This window comes from Coturnix japonica, chromosome 2, assembly GCF_001577835.2.
Source record: "Coturnix japonica isolate 7356 chromosome 2, Coturnix japonica 2.1, whole genome shotgun sequence".
NCBI classification, from domain to species: Eukaryota; Metazoa; Chordata; class Aves; order Galliformes; family Phasianidae; genus Coturnix; species Coturnix japonica.
In genome coordinates, this window is record NC_029517.1 from 92,847,930 (window position 1) to 92,873,108 (window position 25,179).

Below are 25,179 nucleotides of genomic sequence, written 5' to 3' on the forward strand. Positions count from 1 at the left end.
CTTCGTATGGATAATGGTATTGAAACCTCACACACCCCGCAAGATGGTAGGCAGTGGGAATTACATGTTTCCTAGCTCTTGGTTATTAAATAGAAAGCCACTATTGAGATTTGATAGAGAAGTTGAGCTGCCACTGACAAAAATGGCTAATTCCTAACTTCCTACTTCAAAAACATAGGTACAGCTGCTTTAATAAAATAAGCTTTTTAAGGTTATTATTTTTCAGTACTGTTTGTTATGGATTTTTAAGGTATTTGTTTCTCCCATTGTACACGATCTTATTTCAATAACTAGCATTAGTGGCTTTGTGTGCTGATTTTTGACTACTATTTCATTCCTCCCATCCACGTTACATCATGAGCTTCATTGTGGTTTGGTTTCTGCATCCAAGAGGCCACAGCTTCTCTGGGGACTGTAGTAATTAGTCACTAGGCAATCCTCTGGAGTGATGGAAAATGGAGCAACTGTTTAGCAGCTCAGAAATGGGCTGATCAGTAATCTGACCAGTGCGCGGTATGCTTCCAGGTCAGCTGTTAAACTGGGCAGCAGCTTAATGTTGAATGTCTCTTTATCCTGGGACCTGTAATTCAGCTGGTTTATGTTGGTGTTTAGCCTATAGCCTTGTTTATCCACATGCAGATTGGCTGTCTCTGCCTACTTCAAAGCAAAGACTTAATAGCAGAGGCTGTACCAATTGCCCTGTTACAAAGACTTGATTATTTTAGCAAAGCTTACCATTGAGTGCTTACCAGTGCGTTATGAAGCATTCTCATAAATGATTCAAACAAATATAATTGGCAAAAGATACAAAGCATGGCATGCGCGGCAGTATTTCTGTTTGCTAATTTGCGAAATAGGTGGTAGAACTGCTCACTTGGTGGTGTTTTCCTGTGAAGGAAGAAACAAATCTAATTGCAACCACAGAGAAAGAAGATATTGTAAGGGCTTTACTAACAGGGGAAGGTAAAAATAGCACAGCGATGGGGACCTGGCCGTGGGGTCATAGTGATGGCATCTATGGGAACTGGCATGCCCTGGTGGCTTGGGAACAGTGGGCTGCAGTTTCAGTCACAGAATCATAGGATGAATCATAGAATGGCCTGGATTGAAAAGGACCACAATGATCACCTGGTTTCAAACCCCCTGCTGTGTGCAGGGTCACCAACCATCAGACCAGGCTGCCCAGAGCCACATCCATCCTGGCCTTGAATGCCTGCAGGGATGGGGCATCCACAGCCTCCTTGGGCAACCTGTTCCAGTGCGTCACCACCCTCTGAGTGAAAAACTTCCTCCTAATATCCAACCTAAACCTCCCCCGTCTCAGTTTAAAACCATTCCCCCTTGTCTTATCACTATCCACCCTCATGAACAGCCATTCTCCCTCCTGTTGATATTCACCCTCACAAACAGACACACCTCCTCCTGTTTATAGGAGTATACCCTTCAAGTATTAGAAGGCTACAATGAGGTCTTCTCAGAGCCTTCTCTTCTCCAAGCTAAACAAGCCCAGTTCCCTCAACATTTTTCTTAGAGGGGAGTCCAACAGAATGACCTCAGGAGGCCAGGAAGCAACCAAGCTCTGCCTGTATGTTGGAGAGGAATGGAAAGTAGGCAGTGGAGGCACAACACAGAAGGACTGTGCTGGTCCCCTGCACTGCTTTTGAGAGTTATCTCTGGAGTGTGTGCTCCATGACTTGGAACAAAACAGCAGTAAGATGAAATGGAGAGAGCTTACACAGCATGTTGTGGTTTATTAAACAGGCTGGAAGGACGGAGAGTCTGTTGCTTGTCTCATCTCTTCTTCCTCTGCTAATTTCTTTCTCTAATTGCAGTTTCTAAAAGCGATTGAATATAAAATAAATTGAAGGATTAATATTTTGAAGAGAATTATTCTTTTTTGAGGTGGTTTGTTTTATTTTCCATTGTTCTGCATCCCACGGGCATGGGAAGTGATAGAGTTAAAAGCGAGTAATGATGCCTTGTTAAGTGAAAGATTTTAAATCTTTCTGCAGTTAAAATAAGAAAACACCTCAGTATCTCCCTTATCAATAGCCAAGAAGGATACAGAAATGTAGCTGTTGATGTGAGGGGGGGAAAAATATCTCATCAGGATCTACCACATTTTGTTTTGCATTATTTTTTCCCTCCAAAAGCTTAAGCTGAGCTGTCACAGCAGAATACAGGAAGTTTTATTTTGCCGAGATTTTTTTAAATGTGTTTTTCTGCATGAAGGGAGGGGTGCTGCTGCCTTTTCTTATTATTATTTTTAATTACTTTTTTTGTTGTTTTATTTGAGCTGTCATTTCCAGACTTATTGTTTTCATTGTTCTTGCTGATTCCTAAAACAGGGGGCCTCAGATCATTTGTCTCGTCTTTCCTTCCTGCCTTTGTGTAGACTCCTTGCCTGTACAGCAGGGAACTGAGTATATATTTATATATATACATATATATTTATAATGTATATTATTTTTTTTTCCCAACTGATTTATTTTTCAGATGTCGGACTCTCTCAGGATCACCCAGACCAAAGAACTTTAAGAAGGTTCATTTTATCAAGAACATGCGGCAGCACGACACCAGAAATGGCAGGTACTGTGCATGCAAAGGCTGCTTCTGCAAGGGCAACTGGTGGGGTATGGGAGCAGGCAAGGTTCAGTATCCCTATGAATCAGGGCAGTGTGCTCTTCCTGTTACCAAATGAGTAGTCGATAGAGAACATCAAAGTAGCTGATGAAAGTGCAGTCTCCTTATTTGATTGGATACCAGTCAGTGACAGTGCTTGTCAATAGATTTGCAAGGCCTGTGTCTATTAAGGAATGCAGGGATAAGTGTAGAGTTAGCCAAATTGTCAGGGCTGCCTCTAGAAGGAGAGTTACCTGACTCAGGAAGACAGCTGGAGGGAAGGGTATTAAAATTGTCTTGAGTCTTACAAGATGGATGATGAACGTGACGGGTTCTGGTTTTTCACCATTGTGCCCTTCCACATGCAAGGTGCTCACTGGTAAGCATTCAGATGGGGATGGTTGTGATGAGGTGACAAGTGAGAGCCTTATCTTCTGGGCAGGCATAGGCAGGGGGTGTACTCAGGGACACTGGGAGATGTATGCACACCCTGAGTGGGGCTGTGCACTACCCATCTCACACTAACAGGCAGCAGCAGAGTTGTGCAGCTGCATGCTCCCCCTTGCTGCAATGGCACGGTGTCTATTTTGTTCCCATCAACCAGATAGGTTCTTTATTCTGGTGTCATCTATCTCAGAAGTGAAGCTACCTTCTTCCTACTTATAAAGACACCTCTCTGTTCTTTTTCTTAAGACGATTTCACCACGTGCTTTATGATCCTATTCTTTTCTGTGCAAACCTGAATAGGTTACCTGACCAGGTTTCATATAGATTAAACTGTCCTGCTGTGAGCTGACCCTTGCATTTATTTATTCTCATAAAACTGTTGTGACCAAGAACTATGGTGAATCTGTGAAACAATTTGTGGGCATAGCTTGTGATTTTTATCAAACGTGAACTTGAATCAATGAAAATCAGCATTATAGAGCCATCATTGTGGAATCATTTGAGTTGGAAGGGACCCTTAAAGGTCATCTAGTCCAGCTCCCCTACAACAAACAGGGACATGTGCAGCTACATCAGAGACTGGTCTGGCCTGACCTTGAGTGTCTCCAGGGATGGGGCATCCACCACATCTCTGGACAAACTCTTCCAGTGTGTAATTACCCTTATTGTAAAGAAAAATCCTCAAAAACAAACAACAAAAACCCCTACCTTTTTCTTTATATCCAGTCTAAATCTGACCTCTCTTATTTTGAAAATCCTATTTTAGTTTGAAATTCTGATATTACATCAAGCCACAGCTTATGTATTTCAAATTCTGGAAAGTTAATCTTGGCTGAAGCAAGAGTGCCTTGCATTTATTCTCACATATGTAGTTGAATACAGTGAAAGGTAGTTATCAACATAAATACCACAGAATGTGGCTCTGGGAAGTGATAGATTTTTCGAAACAGTTTTTGTTGCAGGCAGATGCATGCAGAGCTATTGACTTAGCTATTGTCTGACTAGCTGCTGATTATTGTCTAAACAACAAATACACATAGAATCCAACTCTAAAAAGCAGCTCTCCAATTTTAGTCCGGTTTGTACATGAATATATGCATGCTCTGGGAATTTCTTACAGCAAAAAAACCCCGCTTATTCATAAAGTATTATGTAAATTCATCAGAGAAGGAGTAATTTCTGAGATATGCATATAAAATACAGGCATAAACTTGATAGAAACATTACCTGTAAAAGAAAGAATAAATGGTTTGCAAACAATCTACAAAATCACTCATTTTTTCCATCTGTTGCAAAAATACATTTGCAGGATATATACAGTGTTTTGGCTTAACTTATGTATTGGTTATTGCATCTGATAATAAAACAGAATATTTTTCTTGCTGAGAAAACAGCGCATAAGCTTTTGTTATTCAGTTGGCTTCTTTATCAACAGACACAACTTTCTAGAATATTTTCGTAATCATAATAAAGATCCCTCTATCTAGAACACAGATAACAGTAAGAAAAGACAGAGGCAGTTTAGAAATGCTTTTATCCTATGGGTAAAGAGTCACAATGATATTAACTAAAAATAAAATATAAAAACACTTTGCGTCCTCTATGGCCAGCTATCTCTAGCAGTAAGTAATCTGAGCACATACCCTGCTTTTCCATGGGGTCTGGAAACTGGTCTGTTGCAGTCACTGGAGTTATGTTATTCTGGATGAAAAGGTCCCCTGGAAGGTCAGGTGAATGTGTTTTATAAATTCAACCTAGAATCAGAGGTTCTGAGTACCTTTAGACTTGCACAGTTGCCTGTGATGCAGTTGTTCAGGTATTGCAGTGGGTGGTAAATCTTTCTCCTTGCATTGCTCAGGATCTTTTCCCAGACAGCTCATGTGGGTGTGCAGGAAGGCTCAGCCTAGCTGGAATCAGGCTTTTGGAGCTCCCCAAAACCTATGACCCTTCTGTCATTGCAAAATGCCCTTTTGTGTGGCTTGACTTGAGGAACTCAGCTTTGAAAGCGTCTACACTAATACATTTTTAATTTGATAGCTGGGCTTCAAGATAGCTTGTGCTTTTAATTATTCTTTCTCTGGCATGTGTCTGAGTTTCATGGCAGAGAAAAGCGTAGTGTGGTTCGTTGCTCAGTGCTCTTTTTCCTTCCTTGACTGCCCTTATTTGTTGCTCTCAGCCTGTGACTTTCCTTGCCCTGGAGTGCTGAGACCACTTCCCCTCTTATCTCTGGTGGCGGCACATGTTGAGCAGCACTGCTCTGGTGAAAGCCTCCACCAAGGCAGGACTGGCCATTGGTCTGACAGTGGTTCAGGTATTTTAGAACTGAATAAAACCACCTACACACATCACAGCATATCAGCAATTCTTTGTAAAGCTTCCCGTTGATAGTTTCACGCAGTGGTTAAACCAGTTTCTTCAGATTTGTAGGATGTGGTTTACTAAAGGGACTGGAAGACTAGATTTCCTAGACAGTACTGTCAAAGCAGTCTAGTAAAACAGTACAAAATAAATTTTCCATTAAAAGGCAAAAGCGAGCCAACCAGTTGTATGGATTAGGAAATATAACCACCAGCATGTGGTTTCACCCTATGAGACCTACTGCCTTTACTCAGCAGGTTTATTGGTGGTCTCTTCCATAAACTGTGAAGCAGAAGATTTCCTATCTAGCAGAAAGAGGCCACCAAAATAGCAACATGAGCCAGCTGAACAAACAAGTCAGGGCAAGAATGTGACAGGAACATTTCTGGAGTCATCCTATATAGCAGTAAAACAATACTCCTCTCCCACTCCCATGCCACTGCTTTCTCAAATTTCCATTAGTATATGGTTCTGTGCCAAAACCAAACAGAACCCATAGGCTATGAAAGGTCTGTTTTGCTGCCCTTTTAATTTTGATGATGCACATGTGCACACTAAGGGGTTGACTGAGTGGTCTCACCACTGTTGATGGTTATTCTTGACCACTTTCACATAGGCTCAGCTTAAACCTGGGAGACTCCAAAATGATGTCTGGTACCAAGATGGCATTTATGGTCTGTGTATTCACCTTTACCTGCAGGGAAAGAAAGTCTTGCTGCTCAACCATCATCAGTCACATATGAAGAAATATTCAGCACGTATGTGATGCATATAATGCTTATCATGTTTACATTTGGAGTCTTTTGCTGTGTTTGGTTCCCAAGGGAAAGAAATCTGGAGGGAAAAAGAATACAACCCAGGCTCTCTGCTGATGCTTTGTTTCCTTTCTGATCTGATTCTTCCTGATACATGTCAAGCTTTCTGTGGTAGATTCCCATTGTTGTCTACAGTGCCAACTGCAAAGGCATGGAAGGCACCCGTTTATTTTTCTTTAAGGGAGTTATGGGACATTAGTGGAAGTGCTGTGTTCCAGGAGCAGCCAGAGGCAATGGGGAAAATATGCCTGCTGGGTACTGTGGTTTTCTGAATTCAGAGATGCTTTCTGATGTCAGCCTCGAAACCTGTGCCAAGTTTCATACATCAGCAAACAAGGCTTTCAGTGAACAAGCAAGCTGTTGTGGGTAGCAGCCATTCAGCAATAAGCAATGGCAGGCATAAAATTAATCATATGCCAGTTTGGGGAGGGGAGGGGGGTTTGTTTGTGTTCTGTCTTTCTCAAATGTGAGAAGTGATTCCCCTAGCTTATAACTTACTGCATCACCATGGGTCTGTCTTATTTGATATGAGATAGTTACCTTAAATGAGAGCTGTTAAAGAATTCAGATCATACTGCATCTGCTCCAGGATGGTTTCCTGATGCTGTTTGTATGTTCATTATTAGAGACCCCTTTTGTTAAAAGGTAAATACCGCTTTGCTTTTAAATATACTTTTAAGGAAGAAAACAGAATTGGTGTGATAGAATGAACTAGGAGAGGGAAGATTGATCATTCTGCATTTTTCCAAAGAGCTGACGCTTGCATGCAGCATCTCTCTAGGGAGCCTGAGCCTTTTCCAAGAACTGTGACTAAGCTGATTCCATAAGGAAATGGTACTTTAAAAACAGTATGAGGGGGTGCAAGTCTTAGAGGTGTGTAAGGTGATTTCAGACAATAAAGAACAAAGTAACTTGCTGGGGTCTGTCATCCAACTTTGACTGGCACAGGACAAAGATGAAAAGTGTGGGTGAAATCCTCACCTCATAGGGAACTGTGACAGACAACACTGAGAAAATCAAAAGAAAGAAGTGAAACAGCCCTGACAACCAACCCAGCAATAAGGTCTAGAATTTAATAAGTTCTAGCACTTTGGGCCGCAAGTGGGAAGGTGAAACATAGGTAAATTGTAACACTAAAAAGGTTAGAAGTGTAGAAGTTGTCATCGCTGTATCTTAGAGAAGTTTGAGAAGCAGTAGTCCACTGGCTAGTGTTAGGGGGAAAAAGGGTCTTTTCAGCATGTGCTGTACAATTGTTTAATGGTTGGTGTCCTGAAGCTAATGAGCAAAGATGGTATATTTATAAATATTTATCTATTGTATATCTTATATCTCAGTTGAATTGGCTTCTTGCTCAGCTTCACCTCCTAAAACTTTAATTATTGAGCTTTTGGAAGTCTGTGTAGTTTTATGAGTCTTGACCTCAAGGTAGTTTTGATGATAGTTTCTTGATGATATGTCAGAGGTTGATGTCTAAATAGTGTAGATGTAAAACAGATAGGTTGCTCTGGGGTATTTGATTTAATGCCATGTGGTGGCTTTGAAGATGTTGCAGAAATTTGGAAACTGGTTAAAAGCATAGAATAGTTGCTGCAAGAGAGCCCTGGATTCTGAGATAAGCTCTGTGCAGGCATAGAAATTACACTTTCATATAGCCAAATGTTGAGCTGCCTGCCTGTTGTGAACAAAGGCATGCCATGTTTACAGGAGGAAGATCCAATCCAGATAGTGAGTAATCGAGATAGACATGGTGCTGGAGGAGAATGGGGCAATGGGGTGATGTGGTAAGTCACGCCTGAGTGTCAGTGCAACATCATAAACAAGAGGGCTAATGGGATTACTTTGTACAGAGGCAGGTGAATCTTCAGGGCTAGATACTAATCTTAAAGGTAAGAGTGAAACTTGGAAGATGCTTAGATGACACTGCTGTCTGTGCAGGTGCTGAATCTAGTGGTAATGCCCAGAGGCCAAGAAGGATGATAGAGAAGGACAGGAGAAGACTGGGGGAGAAACAGTGGAAAGATTTGAAAGCTTATCATAACAGCAGACTTTGACTTCATCCATAGAAGTATTTCAAGAACAGAGAGCTGAAAATCTTGAGTTTGTCCAATAAATGCAGGGTCTTAAATCAGCTGCTGAGTTGTGTGTATCCCAGGTGACTGCTGGTGCTGATGGATTTGTTAGTTTTGCTGTAGGTGAGTTGATGAATTGTCAGAACAGCTCCTTGGCTCTTGGTGGACTCTCTTTCACTAGGACTTTTAGAAAAGCATCTGTTCTGGAATCCAAGTAAGATGTGTTCAATGTTTTTTTTCTTAGAAAGCCTGCTTAGGGGATGGGACTCCACTGCTTGCAGTATATGGCACGTGCTTCTGCATTTCTGTAAAGAGTCGGTTATGCAATACCTTATCATGAGATACAAGAAGAGGAGGGAAAAATTGTTGGCGATGGAAGTTTTGTGATGATGGATTCCTCAATGATAACACCTGTTGCTTTGCTTATTGTGGTGGGATTTCTAAATTTTAGTCTTTGATTTCTTTTATTTTCTTTTATATTTTAGAATAGTCCTTATCAGCAGCAGAAGATCCTTCTGCAGCATATTTTCAGTGCTGCCATATCGAGACTGTACCCAAGTCGGGTATGTATATTTATACACATACTATGTAGTCTTTCTGGGCCTGCATGTAGAACTGAGTACAGATAACAGAATGTCAGAAGCTAATGCTTTTAAATGTCTGCTCTGAGAAAAGATAAATGCATTTAGAAATGTTTGCATTGTGGGACATTATCAGGTTAAAATTGCAATTCTCACTTCCTACTTTATGTATATGTGTTGTAGTATTTTTGTCTATTAAACTAGAGAAAAAACTACCCTGTCTCAATTTTATGTTCCTGAAATATCCACAGCCTTTATTGTTTCTTCTGACTTCACTCTTCTTTGACCAAAGAAGTACTGCAGACAGAACAACTTTGATTGACTGAGACCTCTGATAGAAAAGATTGTTTGGATTGAAGCTGTTCTTTAAAGCTTTTTTACTCTTGCAATGAAACTGGATTGAGGGAGGAAGTGTCATCTTGAAGGCTGCAGCTCTGTGCCTCTGGTGCAGAGGGTTAAGGCCTGGACGCTCCCCAGAGAGCTGAGAGTTGCCAGCAGTTAATGTTGGCTGAGTGCCTGCAGACCCCAGCAAGGAAATATTTGGCTGATACAGGGAGGTGGGTTTGAAAGACTCACAAATCACTTAGCATCAAGTTCATCCAGCTCACAGAAGATGAACTTGGCTCATATTTTTCAGTCATCTGTTTAATTCTAAAGAGCTATTTGCAACATCTGCTCATGCATCAGTAATTCAAAAGAAGGGGAGATTATTTCTAATGCAAGAAGGAAAGGAAGTACCTTTGTATGAAAGTTGACTTGCTTTCCTGTGTCTTACAGGAAAACTTTTCCCTTAATTGAACAGGGATGACACATCAGGGAAATTCTTGACAGATTGGCAGCTTTGTTCATTCTTCTTTGGTGCACTGTCATTCATTTATGGTCATTGCCCTCTAGAAATGGCCTCTTTATTGAAAAGTGAATGTATTTTGAAACACTGATGACTGGTTATATCTTCAAAATTAAACTCATATTGGATCCAGCTGCAAGCCTAAATATTATTTCAACGTGTAATGTTGCACAGCAAGAAGGGATGGGGATGACAAGGTAAAAAGTGCCAGTACACATTAATCCAGCCCCATTCCCTTTGTTAAAAAGCCAAGATAAAAAAGTAAAATAAAATGCCCTCTGACTTTCTTCCAGAGCATTGGAGGAAGAGAGAAACAATTAAGTGGCACCTCCTTCCAGGAACAGCTGGTGCTATGAACAGATGAGGCACTATGTAATAAACTGTAGCCACTCTGTTCAGGCTGCACAGTAGTTGTTTACTACTACACACATTTTGGATGGGTGATAGGAGTGGGACACTGGTAGCCTTTTGTAGTGGCAGCATCCTTTAGCTTTGCTTTCTCTCTGGATTGCTGATGCATCTGTCCTGGCTGGTTTATGTTCTGTAAATTTCATTGACTAACTAAGGAGAAGAAGAAAATCTTTCCAGCAGGGAATTTTGGACATGTGTGCAATTAAAACAGCGAGTCCTAAGGGAAGCAGGAGAACAGGTTGAATGTTCATGTAGGAGAGACTGCACCATGTGGCAGGAGCACATGGCAGAGTTGCTGCTGCTTCTCCTCCTCTGCTCCAACTTGTAGGCTCTGTGGTCTGTGAGGAGACCTCCTGGCACAGCTGTGTTTGGGGAGGCTGCCAGCCCCACTACATTGTAGGCAGCACAGAAGAGTTCACTATATCAAGGCTGGCAGCTGAACTGCGCTAACAGATCGATTTAAAACCTGCCTGAAAGGCAATTCTTGCCGACACAGCTAAATTCTGTGCTCTTGGCCATAATGGATGGGACTTTGTGACCCCTTAGCAGCCATATGCAGGTAGTATGCTATAGACCTTACCCACCATTCTCTCCAATAGCAAGAATTTTCCTCAAGCTATGTTCTTAAATACAAGTGAGTGTTTGGGGAGAAACACAAGAGGACTAAATTTGAGTTGTCCCGTGGTATATCTATCCCAGATCCCTCTCCCCTGCAGCCAGGTAGCAGCAGGTTCGCTGGAGTGTGGCTTGCAGCCCCTGGGGCTGAGAGGGGGGTACACCATTTGCCAGGGAAATTATGTGCTTTACTTTTGGTGGAAAGAGGCAAGTGTAAAGCAAAGAGTGGTATGTTGGAGAGAATGAAGTCATGAACAGTAGCAGTCACTAGAATTTTGTTTCCTCAGAGTTTTGTCCATGCTTTGATGGAAAACTAATGCTCTAGCTTACAGTGGTTTTGTGCAAGAGGAAAGTGAGAATTAAAGATCCATCAAGGTTTTGAGATGCATTCCTGCTGCTGAAAAAGAAATGGATACTTACACAGATCTGGGCCATAATGTCTTCTCTTCAGGTCTGATTACTGTAAGGTTACCCACATCTTTGTGGGTGGTGTGATGGCAGTCACAGCTTCACCTGTCTGCATGATCAAGAGTTGGGTAATGAGCTTAACTCTCATCTAGTCTGCCAGAGTAGCTGCAAGAGCAGACATAGCCAGATTACAGCAGCATTGGGAAGGCTGTCAGCAGTGGAAAGAAGCAGAAGTCTTGCCTGCTGCCCTCCCTTGGCCCCAAGGTCCTACAGTATTACAGCCCTAAGTTGGCAGACCCTGTGCACTGCTTAATGGTAAATAAGGGCCGTGATGGGAGAGCTGGCCCATACTGACTGCACTGTTACAGCAGTATTGCCTGTCTTACTAAATTAGCAGACACACAAACTCTTTATGGTTAGCAACCAGTCTGCAGAAGCGTGCATTATTAGCAGCACCAGTAATACTGGTTGAATGCTTGGCTTTGATTATGCTTTTATGAAATACAAGGTCATTGTCTGGTGCACAGGTTAGTGGTAAGGCAGTTGAAGGGCTGCCAGTAGTACTGCAGATTTGCATGTGCAGTCGCTATGTTTCAATGTACTCAAGATCTTCGTGGCTAAGAGTATTATTCATGACCTGAATTTTTTTTCTGCTGAGCAAAATCTTGCTTACCTGGGAAACACGCACACTGTTGCCACACAGGGATGTGTGGAGCACTTAGAAATAGTATTTAGAAACTTAGAGTATCTCACGTCTTTATAGCTCACAGTTTAAAAACATGTTTTGAAAAGAGGCTTTTTAGGCTTGTTTTTGTTAGTAACAAAAACTAAGCATTCATTTTCATTCACATATTGAAATCATATCTATTGTAGTATTTTAGTTAGTGGTGTTACAGTAGCTTTCTAAGAGCTTCCACGTTTCTCTAAAGGTCTGTCTAGAAGATGAATGTAAAGGAGCTGTGGAAGGAGTAGAGCTGGCAGTGTCATGCAGATTCAGCTGGTTTTGCATCCAGCTATCAGCTAGGGTCAAGATGACTGCCTGTGACTGGGGCTGGAGGTGATGATCTAATGTACAGAAAAATCCAGGGCATCTGATAGTGTGTGTCCTTATAAAACCAGCAGTTCACAATCGTGTTTATTCTTCATGGCATCGAATTAAGGCATTAGAAAGTTACCCTGCTGTAAGCATAGCTGCTGAATATTGCTCTCTGGTAGCAGTATAGGAGCTTATCTGACTAAGCCTGCCTCCAGTTAAAGAAAATAATACAGTATGAGTAATCAAATCGATTGAAGCACAGAAAATTGATCATTTTTCTGAAGTAAAGATTTAAGTCGTTAGATTAAAAAGAAATGTGTTATTCTCAGATATGCTGCAGACTGCTTTCTTCTAGTTTCTAAAGATAGATCACCTCTGAATTTCACTTTGTCTCTGGAAGGCCTGGCAGGATCACTAATGAGTTCGATGATGCTGAGAGCAAGAAGTTTTCATTGCAATCATCTCAAATCACATGTAGCCACAGTGATCAATGAGCCCATGGGCCTGGCATTCCCAAAGGGTTTCATTATCTGAATTCCACTATCTTTGTCTGTCTTCGATGTTTTAACTGAGTAAGAAAGTTGTATGCAAAATGAGGGAAAAAAAAACATTTTAGATGAGTTTGTCTCAGACTGCGTCCTGTAGTCAGTTGCTTTGGCAGATCGGCCAGCAACCATTGCTGTGACTGTAGAAAACAGAAACATTTAGAGGAGAAATGAGAGCTTCTAAATTGCCATCAGGGTAGTAGACATAAGCTCATAGCAAAGCAGCATACTTTCTTACATTGTGCAGGCTTATTACAAAGTTCCTTGCCAATTTTTGTGTGAGAGGCAGTTTATTTTCCTTGTTTCTACCCAACTGAACAAAACCAAAACCAAGTGCATGCTGGCTTTACAGAAAGACAAAGAAAACTGTTTCCCTTTGCCCTCAGCACAACATGACATTTTGAAACTAATTGCGTAGGTGAATTTTACAGATCTGTCATTGCTCATTTTTATGAGGTTCCCTGTTTCCTCAGATTGAAGATAAGCAACAAATCTCAGAGGCTAATAGGTTTAAGTTCTGAACTTCTACTCCATGTTGGGCAAAACATCAAGACAAAGATCTGACACCTGAACGTGTCTGTACAGAGAAAAGGATGCTGGCCCACTAGATCAGTCATTCTGTGAGTTTCTCCACCTCCTTTCCCCATATATTGAATCTTCAGATGTTCTAGCAACACTAATTAGGGTCCGAAAACTCTCAACCCATTAAAGCTGTCGGTCACAGTTAGTGGAAACTTTGCTTTTGGCCCTACTGGCAGTTCATCTTTTCCAAAGTTGTCATTGTCTTCATTCCTGTAAACAAGAGACAATAAGTAGAAATTATTGGCAGCAAAGGATGAGAGCAGTATTTTTTTTGACATCTTGTGAGCTGCGCTTCCTTATGGAATAAATCTGAGCAGTCAGGAATCACTGAGCAAAAAATATAAGCACAAAAGGCTTATAACTCTAAGTAACAATTATCAGATTCCCTTTGCAGTAGGTAGAAGGCTTTTTCTTGCATCTATAGATCTATTTAATATTTAATAGGCTTCTGAATTATTCACAGATTAAAGTGTTGCTGTCATTTCAAGAGTAAGTGCCCAGCAGGACTCCTGCATGCAGCTTTACAGATCACATCAAATCATAATATTTGATTCATTAAAGAAATGTTATACTTCCAAAAGTAACACTATCTAATTTGTATTCTGTTAATCCTTGCCTGACTAATAAAACACAAAGGCTAAGAATTCTTGTTTTGATTCTTATTTGCCTGTTTGATAAAACCTTTTCCCATCCCACAACAAATTTGGATTCACAGGTTACTCGGTTCTGTTCCAGGAGAATCTCTGAATTAGAGAAACTAATTTTCTTCTTTTTCTTCCCATCTGGGATAGCTGCAACAGTGCTTAGTTGTGAGTGTAGTTTCTAACACTGCTCAGCAGTTCACTTTCTGGAAATGGTACACACATATAGAACACAGTTATTTACGTAAATCAGGGTAACTCCCCAAATGTTGTCAAAAACTGGGCTGGTCATGTGAATTCTTTTCATTTTCCCTGCTCAAATAAAGTGAAGGTAGTCACTGGGTTCCCATGATTTATTTTAACTTCTCAATTAGATTCAAGGGTTTTGAATCCCTGAAAAATATTGTGAAAAAGCACTTTTGGAAAGTGAACCACAGGAAAACTGAAAACGAGGAAGAGAAGGAAGGAAGGAAGTTTTCTTCACTTAAAAGCCTATTTGGCAAGGACTGTCTTTCCTACTCTGCATTTTGTAAACAGCTCTTACTACTGCATGTTAGTTTGTGCAGTTCCTCAGTGCCATGATAATCTAAATACCTTAAATACAAAGGAAGCTTACTGTTTCTTGTGTTGGTTCATTTTTTTCCAAGTGCTGATCCTCTGTGCTCCCCCCCCCTGTGGAGCCTGTTGCCCATGGTGCCATGTCCTGGAGATCTTGGTGTTGGTGATTTGCTGTGCTTGTGCATTGGCGATCCCAAAACAACCATCATACTTATTCCCTAGGCATGGTTCACTTGTTTTGCAGCAAGCAAAGCAGAGGCATCCCCTGCTTTCCTAGTTGCTTTTGGGATTTGGAAGGTTTGGTGAGGAAGAGGCTGTGCTGGGCCTACTCCAGCAGTAAAACCGCAGCGCAGGGTGGGGAAGGTCCTCCAGCACTCTTGGGTCTCTAGCTTGCTTTTACCCACCACAGAAACAATAACCTGCCTTAATTTAGACTCCAGAAAGGTTTTTTTTATTATTATTTTATTTAGCTGACCCAGTCACAGGCATCCAACTTGAGCCTTGCTGAGGCATTGGTGAAGTTTTCTTAGTAGGAAGAAGTGAGAAGAAAAATGATGGCTCTCCCATTAGAAACTTGCCTAGCTTATTGTTGGTCTTAGCAATAAGGAACTCAAAAGGATTAGCTGAAGTCTCCTAGGAATCTCATATCAAGTGTTTGCCAGGATCTTCTATGAGCAGAAGTATAAGCTGGGATGATCCTTTTCATCTGTACAGTGATAAGAAGCTGTGTGTTATTTTGCACTGCTTTTCCTCGAGAACGAGTTAAATTCTCAGTTTTATAGATAAGTTTCTATGCAAAGATTATTATTTTATTACTGTTTTTCAACATAATCAATCTTGCTACCTAGAAATAAAGAACATGTGTAAAGGAAAACAGACTCTTACAAGCACTCGCGAAACACTTAGGATGAGGGAGAATAACTGCAGTGTTGCTTGCAGGATTCTGAAGCTAGAGGCTTCTTTTAAAACATCAGAAAGATGTGAAAAATTGAGACACTAATCTTCATTGATCTCTTGCTAATGTCCAGGAGTCATTCCTCTGCATGCTCACACTTGCAGCTGACCCTGATCTCTGCTCCCAGAGAACTGATTTCATTTAAGTCCCCAGAGCCACTCTGGTTTTGAAAAGCTGCTCTGCTGACTCCTTAAATGATGCCAGATATTTGTTGGATGATTTAACAAAGCTATTGAGCCTTCTCTGTTAATTGCATGGAGAGTTTTCTGTGTGTGTTGCTTTGAAACTTACAATGGCATTATTTCTTCCTCATTATCTTTGTGGAAGGAACCAAAGCTATTCTGATATTACTGAAGATAAACCAGGTTTTTGTTTTGTTTTTCTGGGGACTTCCTCAAATTGTATGTTTGTTTCATAGATAAGACCTGCTGCTATTTAGTATGTGTTTCTAGAAGATGTCGTTCCTTTAAACATGTTCTGCCCAAGTACAGAGAGGCTAATCTGATGCCTCTGACAAAAGGTTATTTTTATGTCATTATTTGTGCAGCCTCTAAGTAATATGGTGTCAGGAAGCAAAATGATAATGTGACACTGCATGAAGAGAAGCTCAGGCAGTGAGTTAACAGTGCTTGCTTTGGGTTAAAACGTGGATGCAGTGTTTTCTTTTGCCTTAGAGGTATGTTTTCCAGCAAACAGGTATGTTGGATTTTTATAGAAGCAAGATATATGACTTGCTGGGAACTCACTGGTTGTCGATTTTCAGAGAAGTAAAATGAGTGACTACTTATGAAGACAAGGAGGTGGGGTATGCAGAGAGAATGCAGGAGTAAACCTAGGGCAGCAGTCAAATGAAGAGCCTTCTCCAAGCTTCAGTGTCAGCATCTCTCCCGCTGTGGTTTTTAAGTACATCATTTAGACCTTGGTGGAAATCATCCAGAAAAATATCACAAGATAAACATTCGGAGTTCTGTGCAGTCACCATTTGTGGAGCAGAAGCTTGATCTTTGTCCTTTTTATCTTCAGTCACATTTTGATCGTGAGGTTAAAACATGGGATACAGCCTGATTGCCTCAGGCATCTCATTTACCTCTGAGTGTACAAAGCCAAAAGCATCAGCCCTTCTAAAGCAGGAACACAGATTTCCATTCCAGGTGACAGGAAAGCCTGCATTCCCTTTGAGGCCTCCAGAAAGACATTCACTGAACTTCAGACACTCATGTGCTTAAAGGTGCAGAAATTCCTCCCAAAGGCTTTTCTGGGCTGTTACTTCTCTGCATTGCAGCTTGGGACACTGGGGCATGTATTGTAGAAGCATCAGACTATTATGATACATGTCTAGACCATTGGGTGTTATCTGAATCTGGTAGGACCTGCAGTTCCCTGTCCATACTGAGCTATGTCAAGTGTCCCCAGTGATGAGGAAAGGTTTTGCAGCATAGGTAGAATCTGAGGTGCAACTAGGAGCAAGGTAGGTTTTTGCTGTAACATATTACATGCAACACAGTCCTGCCTATAGAAATTGTCTGGTCTGCTTTAATTAATGCTTTGCATTAATACGTTTGAGTTAATGCTACCTTCTTTCAGCAGTGCATTGTGAAAGGTAAATAAGAGGCGTGTACTTAGAACTGTTTCTGCTCTGGTTTCTGTTCCCTAGGGACATGAAGTTGGATGGTGGACGCCAATGCCATTCTTCTGGAGTGTGTCTGAAAGAGATCATTGGTCTTGAAGGTGTGGAGCTCGGAGCAGACGGGAAGGTGGGGATACTTCAGTTCCTACTTCATTAGGCTTTTTTGTAGTAAGGAAAAAATGGGGCATAACTAACAACAAGCACAAATGTAAAAATGACCAGCAACGTGCAGCATTACAGAGTAGTTTAAGCACAGTACGTACAAACTGTAAATAAGACCAGCAGAAATTCAGAAAGTGTCAGTGTCCTCACTGTCATTGCTAACAGCTTTGCTGATGAAATCTGCCTCTGGCAATGTCTAAGTCTGCAGAGCATTACTGAATCACTCGGTGTTCCCTTGGCCCTAGAAGGAGATATCAGTGCGGAGTATGTTGTTAGGAGCTTGAAAATAATATCTGGTGATAGCTGTAAGATGTAATTCTGTTTGCTTTCAATTTTATTTAATAAAATATATCTTACTCAACATAATCATTTGTCTAGAGGAGCAGGAGGACGCTAATATAAACTGGATCCTGGTGTGCGTTCATTTGAATAGAATAAGTAGTTAATGAATCTTTAGGGAAAATTGATCTATTTTAAACAAATCTACAGAGGAAAGATTATTTTAATCACATATGATTTTTTTTTTTATTTTTTTTTTCTGAAAACCTGATTTACTTCTGATGGCTTTGTTTATCCAGCCTGCTGACATTTCTGGATTTAAAGGCACTAGGTCAGTGCTGCTGCACATGGTGTGCTCACCTAACCGAGTTACAGTCCAGACCCCAGACTGTAAATTCTTGAGGACAATCTGTCTGCTTATAAATAAATTAAGGCTCGCATGTTTTATTTGATACCTGTTCTGACCTTCTCATAAACCAGTCTGGAGTCTGAGACTCATTATTTTTTTTTTCTTCCTTTCAATGTTATTTTTTTAAATAAACTTAGAAGCAAGGTCTGTTTCTGGCCAAGAATGCAAGCAGGGAATTGGTTCACTTTAAAGTTAATTTTATCACAAGTTATTCATTCACATGGGGTCCATGCTGTAAGACCAGGCAGTGAATGATCTGTAGCCATTGCTGTAAGCTGGTAGCTCACTTATGATACCAGTAAGACTTTGCCAGACCAAATCCTGAAGGACAAAAAAAAAAACAGAGAAAGTGCTTAAGTTAAGAGGTGTTCAAGTGATTTGCCTCTGGCTGATGTGTGCTGAGGGACCTGTATAGAAAAATGCTACTTCAGTTTAAAAAAAAAAAAAGCTGAAGTCTGCTACAGAGAAGGCCCAGTGGAAAAGACATTCATGTTTGTATATCTGACCCTTGAGTAGGATTTTGTAAATCCAGTGTATTAGAGCTTATGTGTATGTTTGTGGTTTTGTTTTGTTGAAGAACTAATGCGTTTGCAAAAGCTTTTTTGCATGGATAAACTGACAACACTGAAGCACACGTAGGTGATGTGTTATCTGTGCCTAACTATTAAACCAGAAAGTCCTTTGCTAATTGGGCTTCCCTTGCTTCAAACTGGAGAGCACCAAAGGGATCCTGCTCAGCTGAGCTGATAGTAAATCTGTATATTCTGACTTTCTTTTTAGACTGTTTCGTATACACAGTTCCTGTTTCCAACCAATGCTCTAGGAACTCGGAGGAACACGATAGACTCCACATCATCCTTCTCTCAGTTTCGCAATGCAAGCCATCGTAGCCTTTCTTTGGCAAGAGCTAACAGCACCCAGGGGAGCATCGATGCAGGTAACTCACCAAGAAGCTTGCTTTAATATATTTGCATAGTCTGGCAATAGGCAATTATATGGGGAGACGCTTTGTCTCTGCCAGTCACTTTTGTGCTTAAATTAATCAAGGAACAGTCTCTTGCAGTAGATAACAGAACTCAGAACACCTTTCTCCTTGCTTGTTCCCTTTTGTTCAGCAAAGCTGGCTTTCAGATCATGGAAAGCTGAGTAAACACAATCGCTGGTTCCGTGTCATACTGCCAGCCTTCCTACCACAAAAGGCTCATCACCTTCGTTTGCTGTGGAAAATACACAATGGCAACATGATAGTCATAAGCTGAAGGAGTAGATCATACTTTTGACCTTTATTAGACTGGAAGGTGCTGTGTTTACAAAATTGGGCACAAAATGTATGCCAAAGCACTGTATGCTTAAGATACTTCAGTATGTTAAATGAAACAAATCAAAACATCTCCATAAACAGAGGAGAACTTGTTGCTGGGAATAAAATTCAACAAAACCTCCCCACTGACTTTCCTCTCACCTGAGCAAGGCAGGGTACGTGAGGCCACGTTTGTTTGCCAGACTTTTGGCCTGTGGCCTCATTATGGAGCTTCAAATAACTGTGCAGTTCTCTAAGCCCTAAGTTCATATTTACCAGGTAGTTAATTAGCCTTCGATCTCCTGTATCTTTCCGAGTTGTGTTACACATTACTGAAGTATTTAGAATTGATATCATATACAAAATGTTTTTCCTCTTTCATACGTCCCACATGAAGATCATTTTGTGCATTACCAAGTTCACAGTTTGTCACTAACATTACACCAAGAAATCTCTAGATGTAATAAATCCCTCTGTTATTTTTACTGTTGTTTTCTAGGCAGTGACCTGGGAGACTATGTTGAATATGACCCAAATCTTTTAGATGATCCCCAGTGGCCATGTGGCAAACATAAGCGGGTTTTAATATTTCCTTCATATATGGTAAGTGATATGCAGAACTGGGTGTAGCGTAGGTAAATGTTGGTAACAGTATTTAGAAGGTTGAGGTTGCATTTGGCTGCAATTTAAGAAGATTATTATTATTTTTAATCTACTAATAACAGCTGTTTGAAATGCTTTGTTCTAACTGACAGTTACTTACTGGGACATGTAAAAACAAACTTGCGGAGGTATTACAACAGTAAATGCTTTTGTTACCACTGTATTTCATAAATGGTTTAGATGAAAGGCTCGTCGAACAATGCGTTCATTCTCTCTCATACAGAGGAAAATTTATACTTCCTCTAACTGGCATCTATTACAAAATAGGAGAATGCCCATTAGGGTTTTTCCAGAGTCTTGAAACTGCATTGTATTTTGATGCTTATCATTCCCTCATCAGAATAGAACCTCGGTGTCTTGTATAGCCTATGTTTCCCAGGTGTTTACTTCACCATGGGACAGTCCTTCCTTTCATTGCAGCAATTATGAGCAGAATCTGTATGTTTTTCACTATTATCACTCTCAGCAATATACAAATAGGGTAGGATTTGAAATGTTGCAGCTGAAGAGTCGTTCACATTCTCACTTGGAAGAAAGAAACTCCTGATGTATTTAAAGATACAGTCTTTGCAGGTTCTCTTCTGCCCCCTAACTGGTCTTGACTTGATAATAGCATTGGTAGGTGCACGTTCTTGAATATAAATGTATTTTACATGCGTCACATCAATTGTAGCAAATCTCCTTGCTCTGTCTGTTGTACAGAAAGGCTTCACTGAGCTCTGAGGCTGCATTTGGGTTAAAAACCGATTGAGAAGTTCAGTCAGTTCTCAGCTTAATTTCAGCCAGTTTTTCTTTTAAGGCTGTCAAATTATGTTTGGCTGGCAACCCACTAAGTGTCATCCTTTTTTGTGAGCTGCATCTGGGTGGGAAGATATTTGTTAGGTTTTAATATGGTTATTGTCATGGATGGGGAGCTGTCTTCCATCAAACAGAAAAATGTTGTTAACTGGCATCCAAAATGAACGTAGCTTAGCAATCATGATTGTGTTTCCAACCTTCCTCAGGCTCCAGCCAATCTGAGTCCTCTAAGGTCACCCAAAGTCTTTGAGGCCGTCTCATCTTGGCTTGAGGCAGACATGGTTGGATATGTGGGTGCCCTCCTTTTATATACACCAGTAAACCACAACATTTTGAGATCTGTGACTGTGCTTGTATTGTGGTGAGCTGGCTGGGGCTTTCCCCTGTGAGAGAGGTATAACTAGGTGCATTCATGGTGAAAAGTGATCTTGAAAGGTGACTGTTAATATCATTGTCATTGTTTGTTCCTTCTCTAAAGGAAGGCACTGATCTGAGAACAGACAGAAGGAAATGAAGTGCTGTGTTGTTTTTGATGGTGGGAATAGCTGGCACGAGCCAAGAGCTTTCTTGTCCAAGATCCAAGATTTTGCTGTGATGCAACACAGGAGCTTGACAAGGAACCAAGGAGCGGGTGTTTGTTCTTCAGCACTTGGCTGAGGGATTTCACAAGGGGCTGGTGCTTCCTTCATTGAGAGAAGGGAGGAAAGGTCATGCTGGAGTGTCCCGGGAGCCTGCAGGTTTAAACAGGCTTTGGCAGCTTGGATTGCATGCATCGAGTTGGTATTGTGTCTATCTTACGCTTTCTGGGCTCAGCTTGTGTTGCCACTCCCTGCAGTTCACACTGGTGTGAACGGGAGCGTAACAGGCTGTAATTTCAAAGCGTTTTCTTTCCCAGATATAAAAACATTCTGTGAAATGACCACAGCATTGTCATCCTGCTGTACAGAGCTCCAAGCAACCTGCGGCCCCAGGTGGAATAGTGCTTCAGCTGCTGCTTCCCCTGAGTGCCCAAGCAGCTGAGAGTGGCTCTGGTGTCAGCACTGTGTGTGGAGAGCTGCAGTTTGTAATTGAAGTTTCAGTTCTTGGCCAGCATTTAACATTAATGTTTGGCAGCTGCAAGCTGTTGGGCTTTCCCCCTCCTCATAGATGTCAGAGCAATTAGCAGAGGAAGGTGAGTGACGAGGATGTGAACAAACCGTGTTTTAGATGCTGAGCTGCAGCAGATTTGCATGGTGCTCCTGGCTGTAGAATCACTGAATGCACAGATAGGGCACCTGAGAACCCACCATCTGCTTTCAGGCCAGGATTGCTCCTCTGCTACAGCACTACTGAGATTTACATGGATTCTGCTTGCATAAATACTGCAGGCTTTATCCTGAGGCATAAGACAGACAAAATGTGTGGTCCTGCTTGACTTTTAGTCTGAAATAAGTGCAGTTAGCACTTGCGCCTATGGAACATGCTGCTCCCTCCAGTTTAGTGGAACCTGAAGTTATTATCACTCACATTAGCTTTATGGTCAGCAGAATTAGTGCTGATTTGCAGAGCATTTTTAACTGCAAGTCCTCAGCTGGTTCCTAGGAATAGCAGAGCTTCCTCTTCAACGATAGTTGTGGGCGAGGAAAAGTACTTTTGGATCTGTCTTCTTTATTTTTTTGCAGCGAAGTTCCTGGCTTTAAAGGCTGTGCACTCCCCTGATGTATTTCTAAAAGTGATGCCCAAAAACAGCCTGATGAACAAATCAGAAGAGGCAGTTTAAATAATTGTCCAGCACAAACCCCACCGCTTCTGTTAATTGCATTAGTCATATGTAAATTCTAGTCTACCCCAGAGAAATTATTTCCCTTTAGACTGTCTTTGTAGGAGAGTCGACAATCTCTGCTGCAGTATAAACAGTAAGAGGTAGAAGAATTCATGCTGGGGGGGGCGGGGGGAGGGAAACATCATGTCATGGCTAACAGATGTCTTCCTGGCTGATACTGCTGAAGCAGGAATTCTTGCAGATCCTTAAATCTCCCTCGAAAAGGAACTTTCACCAGCTACCAGGCAGAACAGTGACTTCTTCACTAGTGTCTCACATTGACCAGCATGCAGCCAGGTTCTGCAGTGTCTCTGTGCTCATCCTGTATTGTTGTAAGCAGCAGGAAACACTTTCTGTGCAGGGGGAGAAAACTCAGTCAGCAGCATGCAACCAACCCCCACAGCTTTGGTTCTGTTGCTAACGCAAGAGCACAGGAGTGTGTTCACATGGCTGCTCTCTGCTACTAGAACTTGCAGGAAAAGAGGAAGCCTAGGTCAGTAGCAACTTGACTTTGAGTGACCCTCTTGTAACAACGTCCCTGCAGTAGACATCTATCCGTGCCCAAGGGATACACTTGGAAATTGGGTTTTAGTCCTTAATGACAGTTCCAATGTATTGATTTAATGATATCAAAACAAAAAAGAGTGTTACAAAAGGCTGTAGGGCTCTTGCAGCAAGCTGGCCATCAGCCTGCATCTGCCAATTGAAGCACCGGTGTTGAGCACAGCCAGGCTGCATTATTAGATATTGGTCTTCCAATCCGGTTTTAAAATTAGAACTGCTCGCTGTTCCATCTGTGTGGTCTGACAAAAGCCCTGCACGATGCTGGAGTGCATTCAGCTCCTCATTGCTGTCTTTCACAAGGAGCACCAAGGTCAGAAGTACTCCACTTGCAGGCAGCGGCCTTTGGCATCGGCACCATATTCTTTGAGCTGCTTCTGTAGATATAAATTAAACCTCTCCAGATTGCTTTCTTATCAGCTGCTCGCCTCATACTCAAAAGTCTCAGGGAGCAGAGGATTGCAGTGGTGGTATATATTCATAGTTAAAGCCAGTGCTGTATGGATTTGATGCTATATTTGGCTGAGGCTCCAGTAAGCATGTATTTTGTGACAATGGAGCACTGTATTAATGGAGAACTATTTCAGTGTGTTAACAGGATAAAATAAACTGGCATCCTTATGTGCACTCAAAGAGGGAGTTTTCAGATGGTTTGCTTTGTGAAATTCTAAATATTTCAGTTTAAGGTCTTTGAAAGTAACTTTTTAACAATGGAAACTTCTTTTAGTCTTCCTTTTTTCTTTGCTGCATAGTTATTATTACCATTATAAAGGAATGACTCCTATTTTCCATGACTGTTTTAAGCTTCTGCTCTAGCAGGATTTCCCACATACATGCATACTTAGGCACCTCCATATACACTGAGTTACAGACTGTTCACAGCTACACAGCTCATGTATGGCATGCCCTAAGGCAGTAGTGTCACTGACTTCTTGCTGCGTGGTTGAGAACTTACCACTGTGCTACTGACAGTCTGTTTAAACCTGATGGACTTGTGTATGCTCTTCATGGAGTGCATTTATCAAGGTCCAAGGTAAGGCAGCTGAAGAGAATTTATTGTATAACTTCCATTTCTTCACCTTTTTCAGTCTGATTTCACCTTTCTTAAGGGGAAGGTAGAGGCACCCAAGTCTAGGTCATCTTTTACTGGTAGCATGCCAAAGTAGGGTTTATTTTCAATGCTATTTCATCCTGCCAATCTTTCCAACCATTTCAGGCATCCTCCCTCCTCCTGTATTTAGGAAACTATATATACAGCTTTCCTGTGAGAAAGCAGCTGCTTGAAAATGCGTGCGAATAGCACACAAGTTAACCTCCAAGTTCAAAACTGCCAGCCATGCAAAAAGTGTGCAGAGCAGAGCCCCTCAGCCCGAGCATTCGTCATGTTGTCCAGGCATCTGTCAGCCACCATCTATCAAAGCTTCCATTCGTCTTGTGCAACTCCCATCGCCAAACTAAAATATACATCTACAGATTTGTATACGGAGAACGTGAGCAGAGCTCACAGAGGGGTATTTCTGAATACTAAAGCGAAATGTGTTTTGTGCAAGCAAGCTGGGAGAAACAAGACAGACGAGCCTGGATGACAGAAGTTACAAACATGGGAGATTAAGAGTGTTGGGGGAGAAGGGTGGGTCATTCCCAGTAATGTGCTGGTGTATGTGACAGCCCTAGCAGTGCTGAGTGCCTAACTGCTAGAGAATAGCGTTGTCTATGATTGAGAACAGTTGGATGGAAAAATGTCGTGCTCCTTTTAGGGAAGCGTTTGCAACCTCTTGATAAAATTTGGAGCATTGGTGTTGTACAGTGCTCTTGTGTGGGCAATACAGAGCTGTTCCAGACTGACAGAACTCAACCTTGCTTGCAGTGATGACTTTTTGATACAGCAGTTTTGTTTGTGATTCCCAGACAGCCCAAGAGAAATAAAATTTCTAAAGCAGAGGAGAGAAAAGGAAGAGAAAATGCTGAACAGGAGAAAAGGTGGCAAACAAACAGGTCAGAGCACTCCCATTTCAGCAGTAAGGTCTTAGCTGGCCCTTGTAGGTCACTAGGACACCCTGGCCATGCATCTGGCCTTGTGCACACACTG

The 25,179-nt window shown here is 41.5% G+C and overlaps 1 protein-coding gene across 2 annotated transcripts in view; it reads left to right on the forward strand.

The window, feature by feature from the left end:
• CABLES1 (Cdk5 and Abl enzyme substrate 1) overlaps positions 1-25,179 on the forward strand; it is a 56,068-nt gene that overhangs the window by 24,077 nt on the left and 6,812 nt on the right. Inside the window, exons 3-7 of one of the 2 annotated variants that reach the window (XM_015855404.2) lie at positions 2,497-2,589; positions 8,797-8,874; positions 17,145-17,244; positions 18,748-18,904; positions 19,767-19,870. In XM_015855404.2, coding sequence (XP_015710890.1) covers positions 2,497-2,589; positions 8,797-8,874; positions 17,145-17,244; positions 18,748-18,904; positions 19,767-19,870 — 532 coding nt within the window. The remainder of the gene's footprint in view (positions 1-2,496; positions 2,590-8,796; positions 8,875-17,144; positions 17,245-18,747; positions 18,905-19,766; positions 19,871-25,179) is intronic. The other variant, XM_015855405.2, reaches the window with a different exon arrangement.